The 19,908-nt window shown below is 43.4% G+C and overlaps 1 protein-coding gene across 4 annotated transcripts in view; it reads left to right on the forward strand.

The window, feature by feature from the left end:
* KCNH1 (potassium voltage-gated channel subfamily H member 1) overlaps positions 1 to 19,908 on the forward strand; it is a 346,134-nt gene that overhangs the window by 218,507 nt on the left and 107,719 nt on the right. Inside the window, exon 11 of one of the 4 annotated variants that reach the window (XM_045012020.1) lies at positions 522 to 614. The exons of the other annotated variants lie outside the window; for them this stretch is intronic. Within the exon in view, the coding sequence (XP_044867955.1) occupies positions 522 to 554 (33 nt within the window). The 3' untranslated portion in view covers positions 555 to 614. Of the gene's footprint in view, positions 1 to 521; positions 615 to 19,908 lie in introns of those variants that run through there. 4 annotated transcript variants of the gene reach the window in all.

The following is a 19,908-nucleotide window of genomic DNA, read 5'->3' on the forward strand; positions in this document are numbered from 1 at the left end:
TATGATTCCATGATGCAGTGTAGAAGAGAGAAGAATATGAAATTGTCAATAATTGGAGTACACTGGAGCTATTTTTTAAAAGCATATTTTAATAGAAAGTAGTACATAATCACCTAACATGTATTTTTGGTAGACTTTTTTGTTCCGAAGAAATTCTCCATGGTAACTATCAAGTGCCACAAAACTTCTAGCTAATTATAGCTGAATACACAGCAGAACTCTTTTTCAGCCTTTTTGTAAAATGATGACAGTGTGAAAGTAGAATTTAATCCCAGCTGGCTAATTCTGGGCACTCTGGATCTACCCGAGGCATGTTGAAATTTATAATACTTCACACATCAATAACTCATTCCATCCATTTGCACCCTTTACAAATATCAATTAATTTCAGTCCCCAGTATCCTATAAGGTAGGCAAGTATTATCCCCATTTTTGACACAAAATCAAAGCAACAATGACAAATTATCATTACAGAATTAACAAGCCAACTCCTGGAGCTGTAAATTCTATTTGTTTTTCAGCGAATCCTTACCTTACAGGATGAATTCCACTGAATGGTACTGAGTTTCTGTCACAGACATTTGCTTCCTATAGGACAAGGGGAAATGCAAGGCTACAAGATTGTTAACTAACATCCGTTCTTATATGGTTGCAGTTAAGATCGTCTGGATATTGGTCCTTTATATGTTATGGCTTTAATAAAACCCTCTCAATACAGAGATCCTCTGAAGAGTCAAAACTCTTGACTCTGTGGGATGAAATAGCCATAGTTATGGTTGTTTAAAAATATTGTGGTGAAGGGTAAGAGATTGTGTTAGAACTTTTACATCAGCAATTTGAGAATCAGATGTCTGGTCCAAAGCTGTGGGTCCTTTCACTGTCTGTAATGGGCTTGGATTATGCTCCGGATTCCCAGGCCTGTGTTACAAGACCATCTTTAACCACAAAACATCCTTCCTTCCCTATCAGGTTCTTCTATGATGCATTTATTACAGAAATGCATTCTGTGATAGCAATTTCCATCAAATTACAGAGCTAATTGGATTTTAATTGGGTTGCAGTCAGTGGAAAAACTATGCTGATTGATAGTGGAAGTAAGATTCAACTGATTCTAGGTTAGCAGGCTGTATTCTTATTTATTTAGTTAGTTTTTTACTTGAAAGAAAGCTGATTGCAATCAGAGGAGCAATCATAAATAACACAAAGAATATACATTTCTGGGGGTTTATTGAAGGGATGATATTTTACAGTGCTCATGCATCAGACCCATCAGAAAGTGACTTTTCAGAAATTGGCATTTTAAACATTTGTTTTCATACATAATCCATGAATTACTGTGATGTCATCACCATTTAAATACCCATGTCCAATTTATATAGGAAATTTACATTAGGTTGTGACTTTCTAACATTTCTCTGTTTTTTTTTTCTGAAAAGAAATCACAGCCAGAAAACAGAATCTTATGTGAATTATCCTTGTGATAACCTTCAAAATATAACTATTATAATAGTGCTTTCCGCTCCACTTGCACCTTTCATCAGGGAATGTCAAAGTGCTTAACTGGGTGAAGGGTAGCTACTGTATGTGCCCTCTAAATATATTTGTATATTATGAAAGTTCTTGGCAATTAAACAGTAATTTTTGATTGTCAAAAAAAGACACCATTTCCCCACTAGGAGTCTCCACCTCTGGGGTACAGATTCCTTGTTAATAGGAAGCTAGGAAAGTGATCTCCAGAAAGGTCTGCAAGCCCTGTAAGAGTCTGTCTGGAATAGAGCTGTCAGTTGGGAGGGCAAGGAACCTGCTCTTCCTGTGACCATGACCTTCCAGAAGCTCTAGTGTGTCATTGCAGACAGTCACTCATATCATGCAGCAAGAGCACTGGGGCCCAGAGTTGTTTCACTGAGTCCCAGATACAGTTGCATTTGTATCCTGGTGGAAAAATATGGCAGAATTGAAGCTGCTCCAAGCAACATCAGCTCCCCTTCTGAACCCTCAGAGAGGGGGTGAGGCAAAGGCACTGGGGACATGGGCTCAGCCAGTGGCAGTACAGCGCCAAAGGGGGCCATGCTAAAAGAGGCGGAAGGTCCCTGGGTAAACCTTGGAGGAACCCACAATCTCCAGGGAAGAAGCCTGCCTTTCCCCCACAAATTTTCTGACACTGTTGGTTTCATGCTCCCATTAGGAGTCCAGAACTTTTTCTCTTTAAAGGAACAGTGCAGAGGAAAATTCATGGGGAGACGCTTGCACAGTTCCCAGCCACTCTGTCTCCTCCCTCCCCCTCTGGCTTTTTTGTGATAAGGCACTTTCTGGCCCTAGATCTTTAACAACATTTGCTAGCATTCAATTCTTGGATAGCTGACATTAGGATAGTTGGTTGAATGGTTCCCGTCCTTTCTGTTTTTAAATATTTGCTCTCTGTATGTGTGCATGCTTCATACCCAGTATTTATTCCCACTGTATTGGGGCAAGGTATATGGTCTCCTTCCATTCAAATGCAGCCATAAATGGTGTTATACCTTTGTTTATCCTTCATGTGCTAGAGAACTCTCATTCATGTTTTACTAAGCTGGTCTCGTTAGTGCGCCGTGCCTTGAATACTTTACTATGCCATTTAAACATTAGGCATTTTAGCTTGGATGGGAAATTAAACAACTGGTTTTGAATGCAGTAGAACAAAACAGTTCACAGGTGGAATGGTTCAGCATTTTAATGTTGCCAAATACACTCATTATAAATGCTTGGAAGGTCTAGACGGGAGGGGTGAGGAGTTTTCCCAATCACAAATTTGTGTCCGAGGTACAGGGAGAAAACAAGAAAGCATAGATTTAGAAAACTAGATGTAGATACAAATTATACTGAAGAGTTACCAGGCAGAAAAGTATGGTACAGAATACTGTCAGCATATAAGTAGAGCAGGCATGAGCCAGTGCCCTAAAGCTCAGGACTCAGAATGGGAGATCAAGTCATAAAAGAATGCCGTGATGGAAAAGACCTAACCATCCATCTCCCTGCCACTGTGGAACTGCTCCCTATTGTACGTTAGTGTTTTGCTCCATTTGGTTTTAATTGTGCCATTTGATTGGGGTTCCCACCAATTCTCTTGGGAAACTATTCCACAGATTAATCAATCATGCTGCCAGGAAACTTTTCCTGATATTTAGCCTAAATTTCACCTTCTGTCACTTCTAGCTAGAGTGACTACTCCTCTCATGGGACACTGTGGAAGCTGGGTTTGGGTAAGATACTTGAGCTAACAGCCTCTTGGTTTAAATGTGAGGTGGCTTCTCCCCTGTCACAGCCTAAACTTGCCAACCTTCAACTTGCCACAAGATCTATATGATCTCCCAGGCTGGTTCTTTCTGATGAAGAGAACTGAGTTGATGGAAGGCTGTGATGGGACAATCTTCATTTTATGGGGGAATCTGGAGGGTCCTAACGTTTGTTATTGTATAGTACCGTATTTGTTGATGTAATTGATACAGCTGTCCAGATCTTTTCTGGCTCCATTTTAAACAAATAAATCCTCCCTTTTCCACTAAACAAAATTCCTCCTTTCCCACCTTGCTGTTAAAACCCTTCAAATATTTGTATACTATTATGTTCCCTGTAATTTTCCCCTCAGTTGAACTATATATATGTTTACTTCTTCCAATATTTCCTCACAAATAATGTCCTGTGTTGTGCTCCTGGCTCTGTCACAGACTTGGTGTGGCCTTGGGTAAGTCATTTAACTTCTCTGGGCCTCTTTCTCCCCACCTGTAAATGAGTATAGTAATCCCTTTCCAGATCAGAGGTTTGTGTGCAAATCACTCTGAGACCCTTGCTCGAATTTGCGATGGGAAGTATAAGGTAGTATCCACCCGCACATACAATAAATAGTCATAGAACTCAATCCGGTGCTACTGCATGCCCTGGGGATTGGATTTCTTCCATCTCCTCTCCTGAAACTCCACGGATCTTGTTAACTCAAAGCCCAGTCACTCAGGCTGTGTGCTAGAGAGAGGATTTGGTCCAGTCTGAAGTATGAGTGAAACTTGTTTGAATAAGCATACAATTATTTTTCAGTACAGATGGAAGCTTTCCTAATTTTGAGTCAAGAATAACTCCTTTGCCTTTCAAAGAAGTCAGCTGAAAGAGCAATTTCCCAAACTTTTTCAGTTCTAAGGCTCTTTTGATGATGATTTTAAAATGTTGTATATTTTTCAGCCTTAGGTCCTAGTTTACATTATAGAGGAGCTGGTTGCAAATTCTAATGATATATTATACAGAGTTTTAATATATACACATATTCGTGCTGTAATGTTAATAAGCTTGTGTTCTGGATCAGTATTAAAGTTGGTTGTATTATGTGGAAGATTCATTTTAACACAAATATTGTCCATAACTGACTATATGAACAGTGCAGTCAGATAATGAAATGTTTATATAAATGATCTGAAATGGTCAATCCTGTACTTTTATGTTTTAATCTGCAGCATCCATTATTGTGTGCAGTATAGATCATGTGTAATGCTAAGCAGTGTTTCGTATGTTTAGACATTAGTTTAGCACCTGTAGAATTGTCCCCTAGAAATAGTTAGTTGATGCTATGCAGAGGCAGGGGTGGTTTTCCCAAAGGAAAAAATATTTGAGACAACTGAAATTATTGAAACCTACATACAATGTTAATCATCTGGGAAGCAATAACTGTTTTAATAGATGCAGCTCTTCATCACCAGAAGAAATTGATGGGGGGGGACCAGCTGTTGATGGCTTTTTGAATTATGTTTTTTTTTTAAATTCTATGAATTGTATCTCATCATGGGATGCTTTTATACTGCACGTGGCATTTTAAAAAATCAGCACTTAGCTGCCCCAAAGCATTTGCAGTAGAATATTTCCTGTTCTGTGTTATCATGGGTACCTGGAGCATATGAAATGTTGTTTTTAATGGTACCCCCCCTGTGTGTCACTCTGAATTATTTGATACCATCTGGCTGATTTCTGAAAAACGAATTAGGAATGCACATTGTGAGGGCAGGATTTATTCAGTCAGCTATTTCCAAGTTTATTTTAAAACAAGAGGAAGCAGAATATTTGACAATAATTGGGAAAAAAAGATGCAAGAATAACAGGCAAATCCTGCTCCCACTTAAGTTAAAAGCCTCCCTTTTGGTGAGGACTAGGATTCTGTACAAGGTCTATTGAGTTTTGATTAGAACTGGTTGAAATATTTTATTCTAATTTTTTTCTTTAAAAACAGCTAAAACCAACCAACAAAACAAAAAACGTTGTAAAGCCTTTACAAAAATTGCAACAACAACAAAATTGATTTTTTCAAACTTTGAATTGAAAGTGCTTACCAACATTTTCCATTTATCCCCATGCCCAAAAAGTGCTCATGCAGCAGTTTTGGCTAGATGAAAAATGTCATTAACAATTTCAATAACATTTTCAAATATAATTTTGATTAACAGTTTTGCAAAACATTTATTATAGGTCCATTTGAACTCTGGGAAATGTTTTCCAGTAGCAAGTAAGTGTGAAAAGTAGGTTTTTCCTCATTTTCACACTTTTTTTTTAATCTAACCCCACTTTTATTTTTCCCAGTGGAAGAAACGCGATGGGCTTGGTTCAGCAACGTTATACTCATGCTGAGTAGGACTTACAGGAGTAATCTGAGATTAGTACTTCACTCATATTTCACTCCTCAACACGAGCAATGGGCCCTATGTGGGTAGCATTCTAAAAATTATTTGAAGAGCCTGGGGCCCTTTCTATCACCGTTCCAAACATCTTCACCTCTGGTCAGCCCCTTCCCTATTATCCATAAAATAAGCACTCAGTGTATTAACATTTTTTTCATGATTGGTTCTCACAGTTGACATCAGAAACTCCAAGAAAACTTCTCCTCACATCATTTCATAACAAATTAGACCATTTGCTGTAAAATGCCCTAAGTACTATCTTTGTGTTGAAAACGCAGGCTTATGTACCCTTTTAGGATACATTTTTTTTCTTGATTCTTTTTAAAAACCTTGAAGACAAATTCATTTAATGAGGTAACAGCAGATGTAGCTCTTGTCTTACTAAGGTAACATTTTATGAAGACAAGAAATATATAAATAATCATCATTTCTAATCTCCAAAAACTTCCTCTTTTTTTGGCTACTCAGAAATTTAATAAATCATGGTGTCAGACTCTCTACCATCACATAAGTGTGGCTTGTACAGTCCTTTTGCAAGTAAGATACATGTAATTCATTAATTGCTCTTCAGGGTGTCACTGTCACCCAGCAGTAGCAGATGAGGTATTAGTTATGGTGAGTTATTATCTTGATTAAAGAATGTAAAATCATTGTCGACTTCCATCACACACTTGTTAAAGTAGCTTAGGCTACCAATGACAATATAGGTCATGCTCAAAGAACAGCATTGAAACAGCTGTGAAAGAACAGCAGGGAAATGGGACAGAGTCTAAGCTCCAAAGAACAGTCATTGGCTTTGCTGCTGCTACCTGTGATGTAGTCTAAAGATGTCTTATTAGGCTTTGATTTCCTCTGCCTGCTTCCATTTTAACTCAATCATCAACCAGCAAGTCCTGTGCAACTGCTAGTGGCAGTGAAGGCTGGAGCTAGCAGTTCATTGGTTTACAAGATTTCAGTGAATACCTTCTACCTGGGAGTGAGGGGCGTTCGTTACATTTAATCCAATGACAAATGCAGTGGAATAAGTGAGAGAAATAATCATGGAAAGCTTTTAGTTGCAATGTCATTTGGGAACATTCCTATCCAGTTAACATAAAAGCTTTGTGATGTTCTTTATCAGTAACATTCAAAACTGTAATTTGCTTTTGACAGTCACAACATGATTTGGAAGTGACCTTTATGTTTTATTCCTGGACCTTGCCTTACTATAGATTTGCATCCATGAAGGGTAGTTCAGAAAGCTAGTGAATTCCATGTAATGTTATAGTTCAGAAAGACGAAACAATTTGTCTGGATTTTTCACCATTCCTGTTTATCCTCTTAATATACAAAGACATTAAATGGAGAAATAACATTGGATATATCATGAGTTAATGTTTTGGTGGTTCCAGTAGTTCTGGGACTTTCCTTCTACTAAATTTCCCTTTTTTTTTGCTTCCCGAAACTCCTGGACTAATGCTTCTTTCCGACCAGGGTGATCCTCTAGAGGCCATCAGTATCACCTTGGAGTTAACTGAGGGGATTGCTTGACAGAATTCTGAAGCCCTTGCCAAATTACCTTTCATAGCTAATTGCAATAACCCATGCATTGGTCAGAACTGTATTACCCAGCATTTTGAGATCCCTGAATTTAGCACAGGGATCGGCAACCTTTCAGAAGTGATGTGCCGAGTCTTCATTTATTCACTCTGATTTAAGGTTTCGCGTGCCAGTAATACATTTTAACGTTTTTAGAAGGTCTCTTTTTATAAGCCTATATTATATAACTAAACTATTGTATGTAAAGTAAACAAGGTTTTCAAAATGTTTAAGAAGCGTCATTTAAAATTAAATTAAAATGCTGATCTTACGCCGCCAACCTGCTCAGCTCACTGCCAGCCTGGGGTTCTGTTCACCTAGGCTGGCAGCAGGCTGAGCAGGGCCTGCGGCGGGACCCCAGACCGGGGCGGGGGGAGGTTTCAGGGGTCAGGGCAGAGGGAGGGGGTTCAGGGCAGAAGGCTGAGGTGGGGGGCAGTTCAGGGATCAGGGCAGAGGGCTGGGGTGTGTGGTGGGTGTAGGGCAGAAGGCTGGGTGTGTGGGGGGGTCAAGGGTCAGGGCAGAGGGCTGGGTGTGTGGGGGGGTTCAGGGCAGAGGGATGGGGCTGTGGGGATGCAGGGCAGAAGGCTGGGTGTGCGTGTGTCCCACTATGGTGGGATATTATCATGTGGACTCGTGCAGGAAGTGTTTATAATTGGTTAAACTACAAAGATCTATTGTCCCATTGCTGCCTGGGGTAATTGTGATAACTCCTATTCACGTTAATGTTAAAAACTATTTTCCAAATTGTGCTTCCTGCAGCTAGTAGTTCTGTATTTGTAGTGTTTATAGCAACACCTACAGTAAACTGAGAAAATACATGTGATAATATACCGTTACCATTTTAATACAAGTAAAGATTAGTGTCAACACATAGCAGCATCACTAATAAGCATCTGTAAGCAGGTGTGGACAGAAAGAATACACCCTGTATTTAGACCAAACATGTGCCCTTTCTGGGCTTTGGCTTTACTTGGTGTCATAGATAAAAATCAACTTCAGTCTAAACTTTCGTTCCTAGCTTGGCTGCCCTAGGATTTCCCTTTAACACCTTCTCCATCCCTGACCCTATTTCCTTCTGCCTCTTAAAGGGACATTTCAGCTCCTTTTGTGTCCTGGTTGGATATGACAAAATGCATCTGTTACTATGATTCACTAGTAATTACACCACATCTTTAAGTAGGAATCAGACACCTGATGGCAGGATGACCCAACAGAGGAGCACTGCGATCCTGTGCAGGGCCTTGGCATCTGCTCTTCTGTTACAGATGCATGTCTGACAAAATAATCTAAACGAAAGGTACCCCCTCACATGCCTTTTAATAAAAAGGAATAGTATTAAATATAGCCGGACACCTGATTAATGGTTGGAAGTGTATTCCACGGCTTGTCAGATGACAGATTGTACTTTTGTATTGCCTTAAATGTGAGGAGGGGGAGCACTTTTTAAAAGTTTTCTAACCAACTGAGCAGAAAGGTTAGGATACATTATAACCATTTTATCCTACAGTCTGTGCTGCAGGGCAAGCTCTCATCTCTCCATTCCCTGCACAGCAAGAAGCAGCTTCATAGGAATGAAAGCGAGGTCAGGAATGTAAGAGGAAGTCACAAAAAGGCTACTTGCTGCACAAACACCAGAAATTCACAACCCTGCCCCATTGGGAAGGTGTGTGCTGTCAGACACTTGTGCCTCATTGTGGAGTGTGTGCACAGGGAGATTCTCTGAACTAAAGGGAAACGCCTCCCAATAGGCGGGCAGATGAACACCTCATCCAGTGGAAAGACAAGCAGAAAAAGACAGGAGCAGAACTGCTGGGTGTCTCCCAATGGAGACATCTGATATCATGAGAGGTAAGAGTTCCCTGGGACAGAATGGCAAATAATTTGTGACTGAGGAAAACCACTCCCATACCAGTTAGGCAAGACCACTAGCAGTAAGGGGAGACCCACCCATCTCTGTCACCAAAGGGGACTTATTCCTCAGCTGTTTACTCAGTCTGACACTAGGAGGAAACACTCCCCTACTCCATCTTCAAGAGCCCACCTGCCACTCCTGCTGCCAGCAGAGCCCCTCACTGCTGCTGCTTCGAGGAATGTCCCTGTGGGTGCTCCACTTCAGGTGAATGTACGCCCCTTTGATTGGAGAGTTTCAGCAGCCGTGCTTGTATGGGTCATGCATGCACTATCCCCATCTTGCACCATTGACAGTATCTATGTAGCACGTGCAACCTGACCCCCCTCAGTTCCTTCTCAACTGTCCTCACCCAGAGACGGAGCTCCTAACAGTGCAAAAACAGTTTCTTAGTGCTCAGAATAGTTTGTTCTTAGAATTTTTATTGGATTAGTTAGTTACTTATCCTTCCTTTCCCCGTTTATTTTCTATTTGAAAAAAAAAACCCCTATATTTTCGACCCTTTAGAATAGTTACTGTTCATCCTTAGGGCTGAACTGCCAGAGTTCCTGCATGCCTGGTTTGCTGGGCTTCAAGTGTTGCCTTTCCATGCAGGAAGCGACCCCCATATTGGATGGGCACTCTGTGTGTCTGTTGCTTAGATGAGACACACATACCTCCGAAGGGCTCTCACTGTAGCAACTTCAAGACTTGAACCAGAAAAGACAGAGATTTGCGTCTCAAACTTATACTCGTGGAGAAGTCTCTACTCCCAGCATCTGATCCCAGCCAGCAGACTCCCTCTGGACAAAGATCTCCAGAGACTTTATCTTCCCCACACAAGAAGGCTCATTCGTCCAAAGACGCTTCAGGGAAAAGAGCATCAACTTATCACCCGAAAGTCATAGCAAAAAAGAAGCAGTGTTTGGGTCATTCCGTATCCTCAGTACCGGCTGCACCACGACTGAGTACATAGGAGGCACTGGGATCTACCACACATACTGTGACAACCACTGACCCCAAGTGGGCAGACTCGGAATCGAGAGGCAAACAAATGCCCACCTCCTCCACTACGGCACCAATGGATTCAGATGCAGCACTGAGTTGCTCCCCATAGCCTATGGCGCCACCATCTGTTCCATTAGCACAGAGTGCTCAGAGGTTGGCACCAACACCTGTATCTGCAGCAGTGTCATCAGCACCAACCACTTGGGTGCTGAAACCACTGACATTGCACTATTTCCTACAACACCAGGATCTACTTGTCTAATCGATGCCAGAATCTCCACTTTCTGGTACTGATGTCTCTCCAGGACACACGGTACCAAGCCAACCTGCTTCACCACTTGCTCCTCTGTTTTGTAGTGAAGAGGAAGATATTGAGGAGGGTGCCTTTTCCTCATACCATTCCTCTCCCATTCAACTACTAGGCCCACCTGTACATACTAAATCGTTTCACAGGATGGGGACCCAGTCCTGGTATGGCCACCCATGGTTACCATCACCTATGCCCTTTCCCACACAGTGGCCTTACTGGGATCCCTGGGCAGCATATGGAGGACAATACCCCAGGCTCCTGAGTTCCTATAGGGAGACGACTAAGTCTCTCCCACCACCCTCAGTGGTGGCACCATCAGAGCCCCCTGAGGAGAGCTTCAAGGAACAGGAGATGGCCCTGGAACAGGAACCTCCAGCCAACATTTTCTTCCACAGATGAGGCTGTAATACCTCCACCACCCACAGCTGCTGATGATTTCAAACACTTCCATGAGCTGTTCAAAAGAATCACAGATTCCCTAGAGATTCCTCTAGAGGACGTCCCGGAGTCCCAACATAAACTACTGGCTATTCTACACACCTCATCTGCATCAACAATAGCACTTCCTATAAATGACGTTCTGAAGGAACCAGGCAAAGATGTATGGCAGACTCCAGCGGCAATACCGCCCACCTGTCAGAGAGGGGATAAAAAGTACTACGTCCCCTCAGAGGGGGTGGACATTTTATTTTCTCATCCCACACTGAACTCTTTAGCTGTTGACGCAGTCAGTCAGCACGGTAACAACATCATTTCAGATCCATGCCATACGACAAAGCCTGGAAACGACTAGACCTTTTTGTCTGCAAGGTCTACTCATTAGCCACTCTACAATTCCGGATTGCCAGTTATGCCGCATAGATGGCTAAATGCAACCACTCAAATTATTCTAAATTCACAGACTTTATTGATTACATCCCAGAAGACAAAAGGGACCAATTCAAGACTATGATATAACTTAGGATCATCTTCTAGCTAGAATGGCCTTACGGGTATCCTTAGATGCATCAGACACAGTGGCACACTCCACAGCTACCACTATAGTTATATGCTGAGTGTTATGGCTCCGTCTGTCTGGTTTCCCCAGGGAGGTCCAATCCACAGTGGCAGATCTCCACTTCGATGGACAGAAGCTATTTGCCACAAAGATGGATGAGGTTCTCCATACGCTGAAGGATTCTTGGGCAACCCTTCGCACCTTGGGGATATATGTACCTGCAACCAGAAAGAAACATGGTAAATACTATCCTTCCCAGTGCACAAGATCCACCCACATGCACAACAACTGAGGCAATACAATACACAACGACAGAGGCAGAGACACCCAAGGCATCGACCATCTCCACCTCAGTCATCAGCGTCCCAACAATTCTCTGTGAAACAACAATTCTGAGTTTGGTCGAGGGCCCAAATGACATACGAAAGGCCATACTGGGTCAGACCAAAGTCCATCTAGCCCAGTATCTTGTCTTCTGACAGTGGCCAATGCCAGGTGCTTCAGAGGGAAGCATCCTTCTTCCCCTGCGCCCGCCATTCATCACTGCTGACTCCATCACCAACCATTCCCCATTTTGGATACCATTTGACCCCTGTCTATTCAGCATGAAAATCCATCGCTATAGACAAATGGATCCTAGAAATAATCCAGATAGGCTACGCGATGCCATTCATCTCCTCCTCCCTCCGCACCCTCCCTCCCTATCCCTCTTCAGAGACCGCTCTTACAAACAATTTCTGCGGTAAGTAGTAAACCACCCCTTACACCTTGGTGCCATAGAACCAGTACCATCTCAACACAGGAGGAGGGGATTTTATTCCCACTACTTCTTAACCCAGAAAAAAATAAAGGATAGAGGCCTATTCTAGACCTCCGAAAACTCAACAGATTCGTAAGGGTCCAACAGTTCAGAATGGTCACACTAGCAACAATAATACTAGCACTGGAACAGGGGGAATTGATTTTCAGCCCTTGACCTCCAAGATGCATATTTCCATGTAACCATACATCCCGCTCACAGGACATTCCTCAGGTTCATTCTGGGAACAGAACACTACCAATAGAAAGTTCTACCATTCAGTCTCTCAACAGCACCACAAGTCTTCTCCAAAATTCTTGCAATGGTAGCGGCACACTTCGGCGAGCAGGGGGTAATAATATTTCCCTACCTGGACAATTGACTACTAAAAGCCCATACCTGGGCAGATGCCTTCGGCATTACTCAAAGGACAATGACCCTCTTTTCATGACTGGGCTTACAACTAAGCATGCAAAAATCAACCCTGATACCCATCCAGAAACTGGTCTCCGTTGGGGCCCATCTAGATTCTCTGCAGGCCAAAGCATCACTACCGCCAAACAGATGTCTTACTATTACCACTCTGATCTCCTCAGGACTGAACAGTCCGCACACAATGGCACGAACCCGTCTACAACTATTAGGCCATATGGTGGCAACCACATCCATAGTACACCCCATGCATTTCCCCAGGCATGACATTCAGGGCTGACTAAGGACCATCTACATACCACACAAACAAAGCGTGAGCAAACACCTCACGCTGCCACCCCAGGTCAAAGAGACTCTGCAGTGGTGGACCCAACCCTACAGTGTGTGTGTGGGAGTCCCTTTCAGACAAACTCCACCTTCTAGGATTCTGACAACTGATGCCTCCTTGATAGGCTGGGGAGCCCATCTACAGCACCACACCACAGGGCTGATGGTCCCCCTCTGAGATATGATTACATACAAATCTCCTGGAACTGTGAGCAATTTGCAATGTGTGTTTTCACTTCCTGCCCTTGATCAAGAACGAGACTATATGAATAATGATGGACAACATTGCCTGCATGTTTTATATAAACTGACAGGGAGGGGCACAGTTGCACTCCCTTTGCACTGAAGCCATGAAACTATGGAACTGGTGTATCTGGCACAAGGTCAGCATATCAGCCTCATACCTCCCAGGTGGCCAAAACACTACAGCAGACACGCTGAGCAGAGAATTTTCTCAGGATCACAAGTAGGAACTAAACAGCATTGTCCTACGAAACAGTCAAACATTGGGTCACCCATCTACTGATCTCTTCACGACATCCCAGAACCACAAATGCCCACAATTCTGTTTCAGAGTGGGGTTGGGATCCCAATCCCTAGGAGACACCTTATTCCTCAAGTAGGATGCACCTCTGCTATACACATTTCACCCAATTCCCCTGCTATAGAGGGTTATATACAAAATACGAACCGACAAGGCCAAAGTTATCCTGGTAGTCTCCACATGGCCCAAACAAACTTGGTACTCGTACCTGTTGCGGGTGGCTGTATGCACAACACACATTATCCCACATCCACCAAACCTTCTATCACAGGCTGCTGGACAGGTTTACCACCCGAACCTGGAGAGGCTTCACCTGAGACCATGGGTCCATCGTGACTAACTAACCAGCTCGGAACAGGTGAAAGACATATTACTGACCAGCTGAAGGATAACCATGCATAATATTTACCTGCATAAATAGAAGAGATTCAAGATATGGTGTCAAAATAAACAAACCAGAGCTGTTTTCCCCCCTTTACCATTGATACTGGAATATGTGCAGGGACTAAAGACCTCTGGACTATTGCTTAGCTCGGTCAAGGTACATCTCATGGCTATCACCCCTTTCCATCACAAGGTTGACAGGATGTAGATCTTTGCCCTTCTGATCACCAAACGTATCAGAAATGTTTACCCCAAAAAACGTACATCCCCATCCCACCTCAGGATTTGAATTTAGTACTACGCTGCCTCACTGGGCCCCCATTCGAATCCTTAGCAACATGCTCTCTGACACCCCTATTGATGAAGGTGGCGTTCTTAATAGCTATTACATCAGCACACCAAGTGGGAGAGCTAGGGGCCCTCATGGCTAGCCCACTTTAGACCATCTGTGTTAAGGACAAGGTCACTCTAAGATCTCACCCCAAATTTCTCCCTAAGGTACCTTCATCCTTCCATATAAACCAACCAATCCGTCTTCCCTCATTCTTCCCTAAACCTCATGGGAGAACACAAGACACGGTACTACGTGCTCTAGATGTCAGACGCACCTTAGCGTTCTACCTTGGCAGAACTAAGCCCTTTAGAAAAATCACAGAGACTTTTCATTTCCCCTGTGGAATGCTCTAAGGGTTCCACTATTTCCAGACAGAGACTATCTAAATGGATTTCCTGGTGCATCCTCCTCTGCTACCTACAGAAGAACCTGCAACCCCCATTGGGGATCCAAACTCACTCCACTAGATCCCTTTCAACTTTGTTAGTCTTCCTAAGCAACATACCAATTGTGTACATATGCAGAGCAGCCCCGCACACCTTCACAAAAGATTATGCAGTCGACCAGGGCTCACGACTGGATTCATTGCTAGGCCTTACGGTATTATCGTCATTTACACACACAACTCCGAAGCCCCTTCCATCCAATGAGGGGCACTGCTTGACAGTCACCTGAAGTGGAGCACCCACAGGGACACTCCTCGAAGAAGAGAAGATTACTCACCCTGTGCAGTAACTGAAGTTCTTCGAGATAGGTGTCCTTGAGAGTGCTCCACTACCCACCCTCCTCCCCTCTACTTCGGAGTTCAATTTCTGGCTCTATGGTAGAGAAGGAGCTGAGGGCAGTCGGGTCGCGTGTGCTAGATAGGCACTGTCAATGGCACGAGATGGGGATAGTGTATGCACGATCCAGATGAGCACTGCTGCTGGAACGCTCCGATCAAAGGTGCAGGGACGCACATTCACCTGAAGTGGAGCACCCACAGGGACACCCATCTCAAAGAACTTCAGTTGCTGCACAAGGTGAGTAACCTTCTCTTTAAGAATAGCTCCGGGACAGGGCAGCCAACTCAAAGAGGAGCTTCCCCAAGGTGTTGGGGCTGGGGAAAGCATACTGGGTTGAGAGGGGAGGCTGGACACAGACTGATGGATCTGGGTGAGGGAGGAGTGGAAGGACTGATTGATTATGGGGTTTGTGAGGAATGGGAAGAATTTTTTTCAAGGAAACATCACTTGTTTCACCAACTGAGGTGGCACAGTTTTGAGGGAGCCTTTTGTTAAAATTTTGGCAGCATTTCACTCTGTTGAATTGACGTTCCCACCAGGGGTGGGCTTGCTACACAGCAACTTGCTTCTTTGCATCATCAATATTTTAATAAGCCTGACAAACAGTGTAACCTCCCCACACATTTCTGAGAAATGAGATTCTTGCTGTAGCTTGCATTGTATTCTTTGTGCCTCTTATCGTCCTGAATAGTTTGACTATTGCGGTTCCATGTTGGAGACGAAAAAACTAACTATTGTTTCTTCTTCACATTTTCCCTTTTGCTTGGGAGAAAACACACAAGCATATGAACATTTTAAATTATTGATATTTTTCCTCAATTTCATTGAACCAAGTCACAGTAAGCCTCAGTTCACAAACAGCTGCCTATCGCTGGCAGATGTAATTTGCTACATTGCACACACATTACTCTGTGTGTGTGTGTGTGTGTGTGTGTGTGTGTGTGTGTGTAACAGTATAGAACATTTTTATGCCCAAGATCACTTTTTGAATGTAAGGGCAACCCAGGATCTACCCCACCCCTTCTCCAAAGCCCAGCCCCCTCTCTGTCTCCCCCCCCCGTCACTCGCTCTCCCCCACCCTCACTCACTTTCACTGGGCTGGGGCAGAGTGTTGGGTTGTGGAGTGTGGGCTCTGGGAAGGGGGTCAGGGTTTGGGCAGGGGTGCAGGAGTGGGGGCAGGGCCGGGGCAGAGTTTTGGGATGCAGGAGGGCGTTTGGGGTGCAGGCTCCAGGAGGGGGCTCAGGGCTGGGGGTTGGGGTGCGGCCTCCCGTCGGAAAGATCCCTCCTAGATACTGTGAGTATCTTCAGTAAGTGCACTTCACCGTTAAATATATAGTCAATGAGTTCCATCTGAATTAAGGTAATAGACCCTGCACCCATCTCATTTTGTTGAGCAACACTCAGCCCAGTGAGTATAGCATGCATTTGACTTCTAATACTTGTGCTTCTGCTGCACTGATGTGGAATGGCTCTAGAGTGCTCCAGAACTTAAATGGTTTCTTTTCTGTAGTGGGATGGTAATGTAAAAAGTCAGAAGACTAGATACTAGCCTGTGTTGGGAATAATGATCCTGAGTGACTCTGACAAAGTACCTTTAATTCCTTTGGGACTTCAGTAGTTGCTGGAAGTACTCCTCACATCACTGAGTTTCTCAGCAATTTTAGGATTGGAATCAATGTTACCAGTTTTTCAACGTTTCTTAGCTTAGTGGCCATTCTTGTTATCCATGATAGCTGGCAAAAGAAAGGAGGTAGAAAATAAATGAGAGAGAATTTGAGAGATCTTTTTCCTAATGTCATGTAAATTGATGTTCATTTTACTATCCATTATGTTAAATATTCTTTTGTTTAGCTTTAATGTAATAAAACCTACAATTGTTCATAAATATTTAGAGGAATAGAAAAATTGTCCAATTTTGTTTTTGTTTTGCATTCCAGTGCAGATCAGGCAAACAGAGTTGAAATAAGCTGTTCACTAGATTTCTGAAATCAGGCTATTCTTATCGGGCACTGATAGGGACATTCTGCCTTTCCCCTTGTGGGCAAGCTAGCCTGAAATACATTGGCACTCCCCATATTCTCCTATCAGGATTGCATCTGGCTCCTTTACTTCCCTGCTTCTGGTTCTAATGTTGCTGCCTAACCGAGTCTTGCTATGATGTCTTGAAACTCATGGTTTCCAGAGAGTCAGCTTTTTCTGGCATCTGGAGTAAATTTTATTGTGAGAGATTGAGTTGCAAAGCCTGACCTCCTCTTCAGAAGAGCTATTGCATTTAGAACACAGAGGCTTTTCAGACCTGTCACTTTTAAGTACACCTGCCTCCACTTGGAAGCAGCTCTTCTGCGTGGTGTTGGAGCAGGAGCCTCTGAAAGCAATAGTAGCTGTATTTTAAGTGACAGGTCTAATTTTTTTACAGCACCTCACAGAAATCAGTGTTTTGATGAGTGAACGCAATACTGTGAAGCACTTTACTGCATGTGGTTTCTAGTCCTTAGCAAAGTTTTCTCATATTCCAAAGCCAGCGGTCAGCAGGTTTTCATGGAACCATTAGAATAGGAGCCTCAGTTAGGTGGAAAACTATCCTAAATACTTTAAAGGAACCATGAGTGCCTGTCACCTGACCTCTTATGCTATCTAACTTGGAGAGCATAAAAGAGGAATCTCTTGCTTGCCTGATATTTATTTTTAGTCTCTCAAAGTGCTAGTAATAACCCATTTTCTCCTAAATTAATTTATTTTATTATACTAAAAAAAATGGCATTGGCAAAAATTCATAATCTGGGTACCTAAAGTTCATCCTAAATCCACACATTGGCACCTAAGTAGAAGGGGCTGTCACTCTGCCTGGTATGGGACACAGCTGAGAGCACCAATTTCAGGTCAGACTGCCAGAATACAGGGCATATATCTCAGATTGGTGGTAAAATCTATCATAAGATTTCACGAAGCCAATAACAAATGTGTGCTTCCAAAATACTATACTAGTTATTATGAAGCCACAGACAGTCCCCTTCAGGCCCTCTAGCCCCTCATACACCACCCAGACAAACCAGACTTCTATGATAAAAAGTTATTAAAACCAGAAATCACATATATTAGGTTCTTCCAGTTCCAAAGAACCAGACACTCACCCCAGGTCAATAGGTACAGTACTTCAGGATCTCACCAAATACCACACTGAGCCCATCCTTAGTAAACTAGCTAAAGATCTATTAATAAAAAAAGAAAATAAGAGAGTTATTAAATGGTTAAAGTGACTCGTATACATTCAGGGCCGGCTTTAGGGTGATTCCCCTGATTCCTGGGAGTCGGGCCCCACGCCAAAGAGGGCCCCGCAGCATCCGGAAGAGGGGCCCTGCACCCTCCGCCGAAGTGCTGCCGGAAACAGCGGCAACCGATTGAGCTGCCGCCGAATTGCTGCCGCTATCTTCAGCAGCAGCTCAATTGCTGCTGCTGTCTTCGGCGGCATTTCAGCGGCAGCTCTTTCAAATCGGGCCCCGCACGTCCTAACGCCAGCCCTGTATACATTACAGTTGATTTCAGTATCTGTAGATCAGGATAATAGCACTGATGTTAAATCTGCCAGTTTGCAATAAGTCTCTCTGTTTACATCCAAAAGTTTGGAGTCTTCGGTGCATTGTTCAAAGCTCCCTTTTGTTAGAAATTACAGTCCAGAGATGTGGAGCAGGAAAGAGGCAAGGAGGTGATGTCATGGTCTCCTCAGTCCATGTCCATGGAAAAATACTGGCTCAAACATGGAGTCATGGATCACATGTTCTACCTGCCCTGCTGAGTCATGGGCATCCATTGTCCGTGTGCTCTCTGATGCATCCTCCGGAGGGGCCCACTGGAAGAGCTGATCCTCCTTAATGGTCCGTGAACACCTGGCTGGCTAGTCTTGATGTCAATCTGTCTTGTTGCTGTCTGCTTTAGTAACAAGCATACAGCAAATTTTCATAACTTTAAACACTATAGTGTTACAGACATTTCAACAGGATAATAACACTTAGCGGATTATAACTTTTCCAGTGATACCTTACAAGGCATGCTTTGCAGAAGATTTATCGTAATTGTGTAACATTGGTAACAAGAATAGTACAGATGGTCAATTCCCTTTTTATACAGTGTCACAGTGGCATCACCTCCACACTCAATGGAGATGATTAGCACACTCAAAATTCATTGATGTCCTAGATGTCATAGTGAAAGATCATTTAGATCCCTAAAAAATGCTATAATACACTTTTTGTACAACATCTTGCAAGGAAATTGTATCAAAATGTTTTACAGATTTAAATAATACAAGTATACTAACTGCAATGGTGACCTTTAAAAAAATAAGTTAGTTCTTCTTTGAGTGATTGCTCATATCCATTCCAGTTAGGTGTGCGCGCGCCGCGTGCACGTTCGTCGGAAGACTTTTACCCTAGCAACACTAGGTGGGTCGGCTGGGTGCCCCCTGGAGTGGCGCCACCATGGCACCAGATATATACCCCAGCCGACTCATCCACCCCTCAGTTCCTTCTTACCGCCCGTGTCGGTCGTTGGAACAGTGGAGCGCGGCTTAGCTGACCTCCACTTCCCTAGCTTCCTCATAGTTTTCTCGCTCGGTATTGTGTATATAGTTATAGTTTTGGTTCGGGGCTTAGCCCCTTCCCCGCACCCGGGGCCGGAGCACATGCCCAGCTCCCCGGGTTTCAAGTCGTGCTCGGCCTGCCACAGGCCGATGCCGACAGGAGATCCGCACGACTCCTGTTTGAAGTGCCTCGGTGAAGCGCACTTAACTGCTAAGTGCCCCATTTGCAGAGCTTTCAAGCCACACTAAAAAGGAG

Source organism: Mauremys mutica, chromosome 3 (genome assembly GCF_020497125.1).
Source record: "Mauremys mutica isolate MM-2020 ecotype Southern chromosome 3, ASM2049712v1, whole genome shotgun sequence".
Taxonomy (NCBI): domain Eukaryota; kingdom Metazoa; phylum Chordata; order Testudines; family Geoemydidae; genus Mauremys; species Mauremys mutica.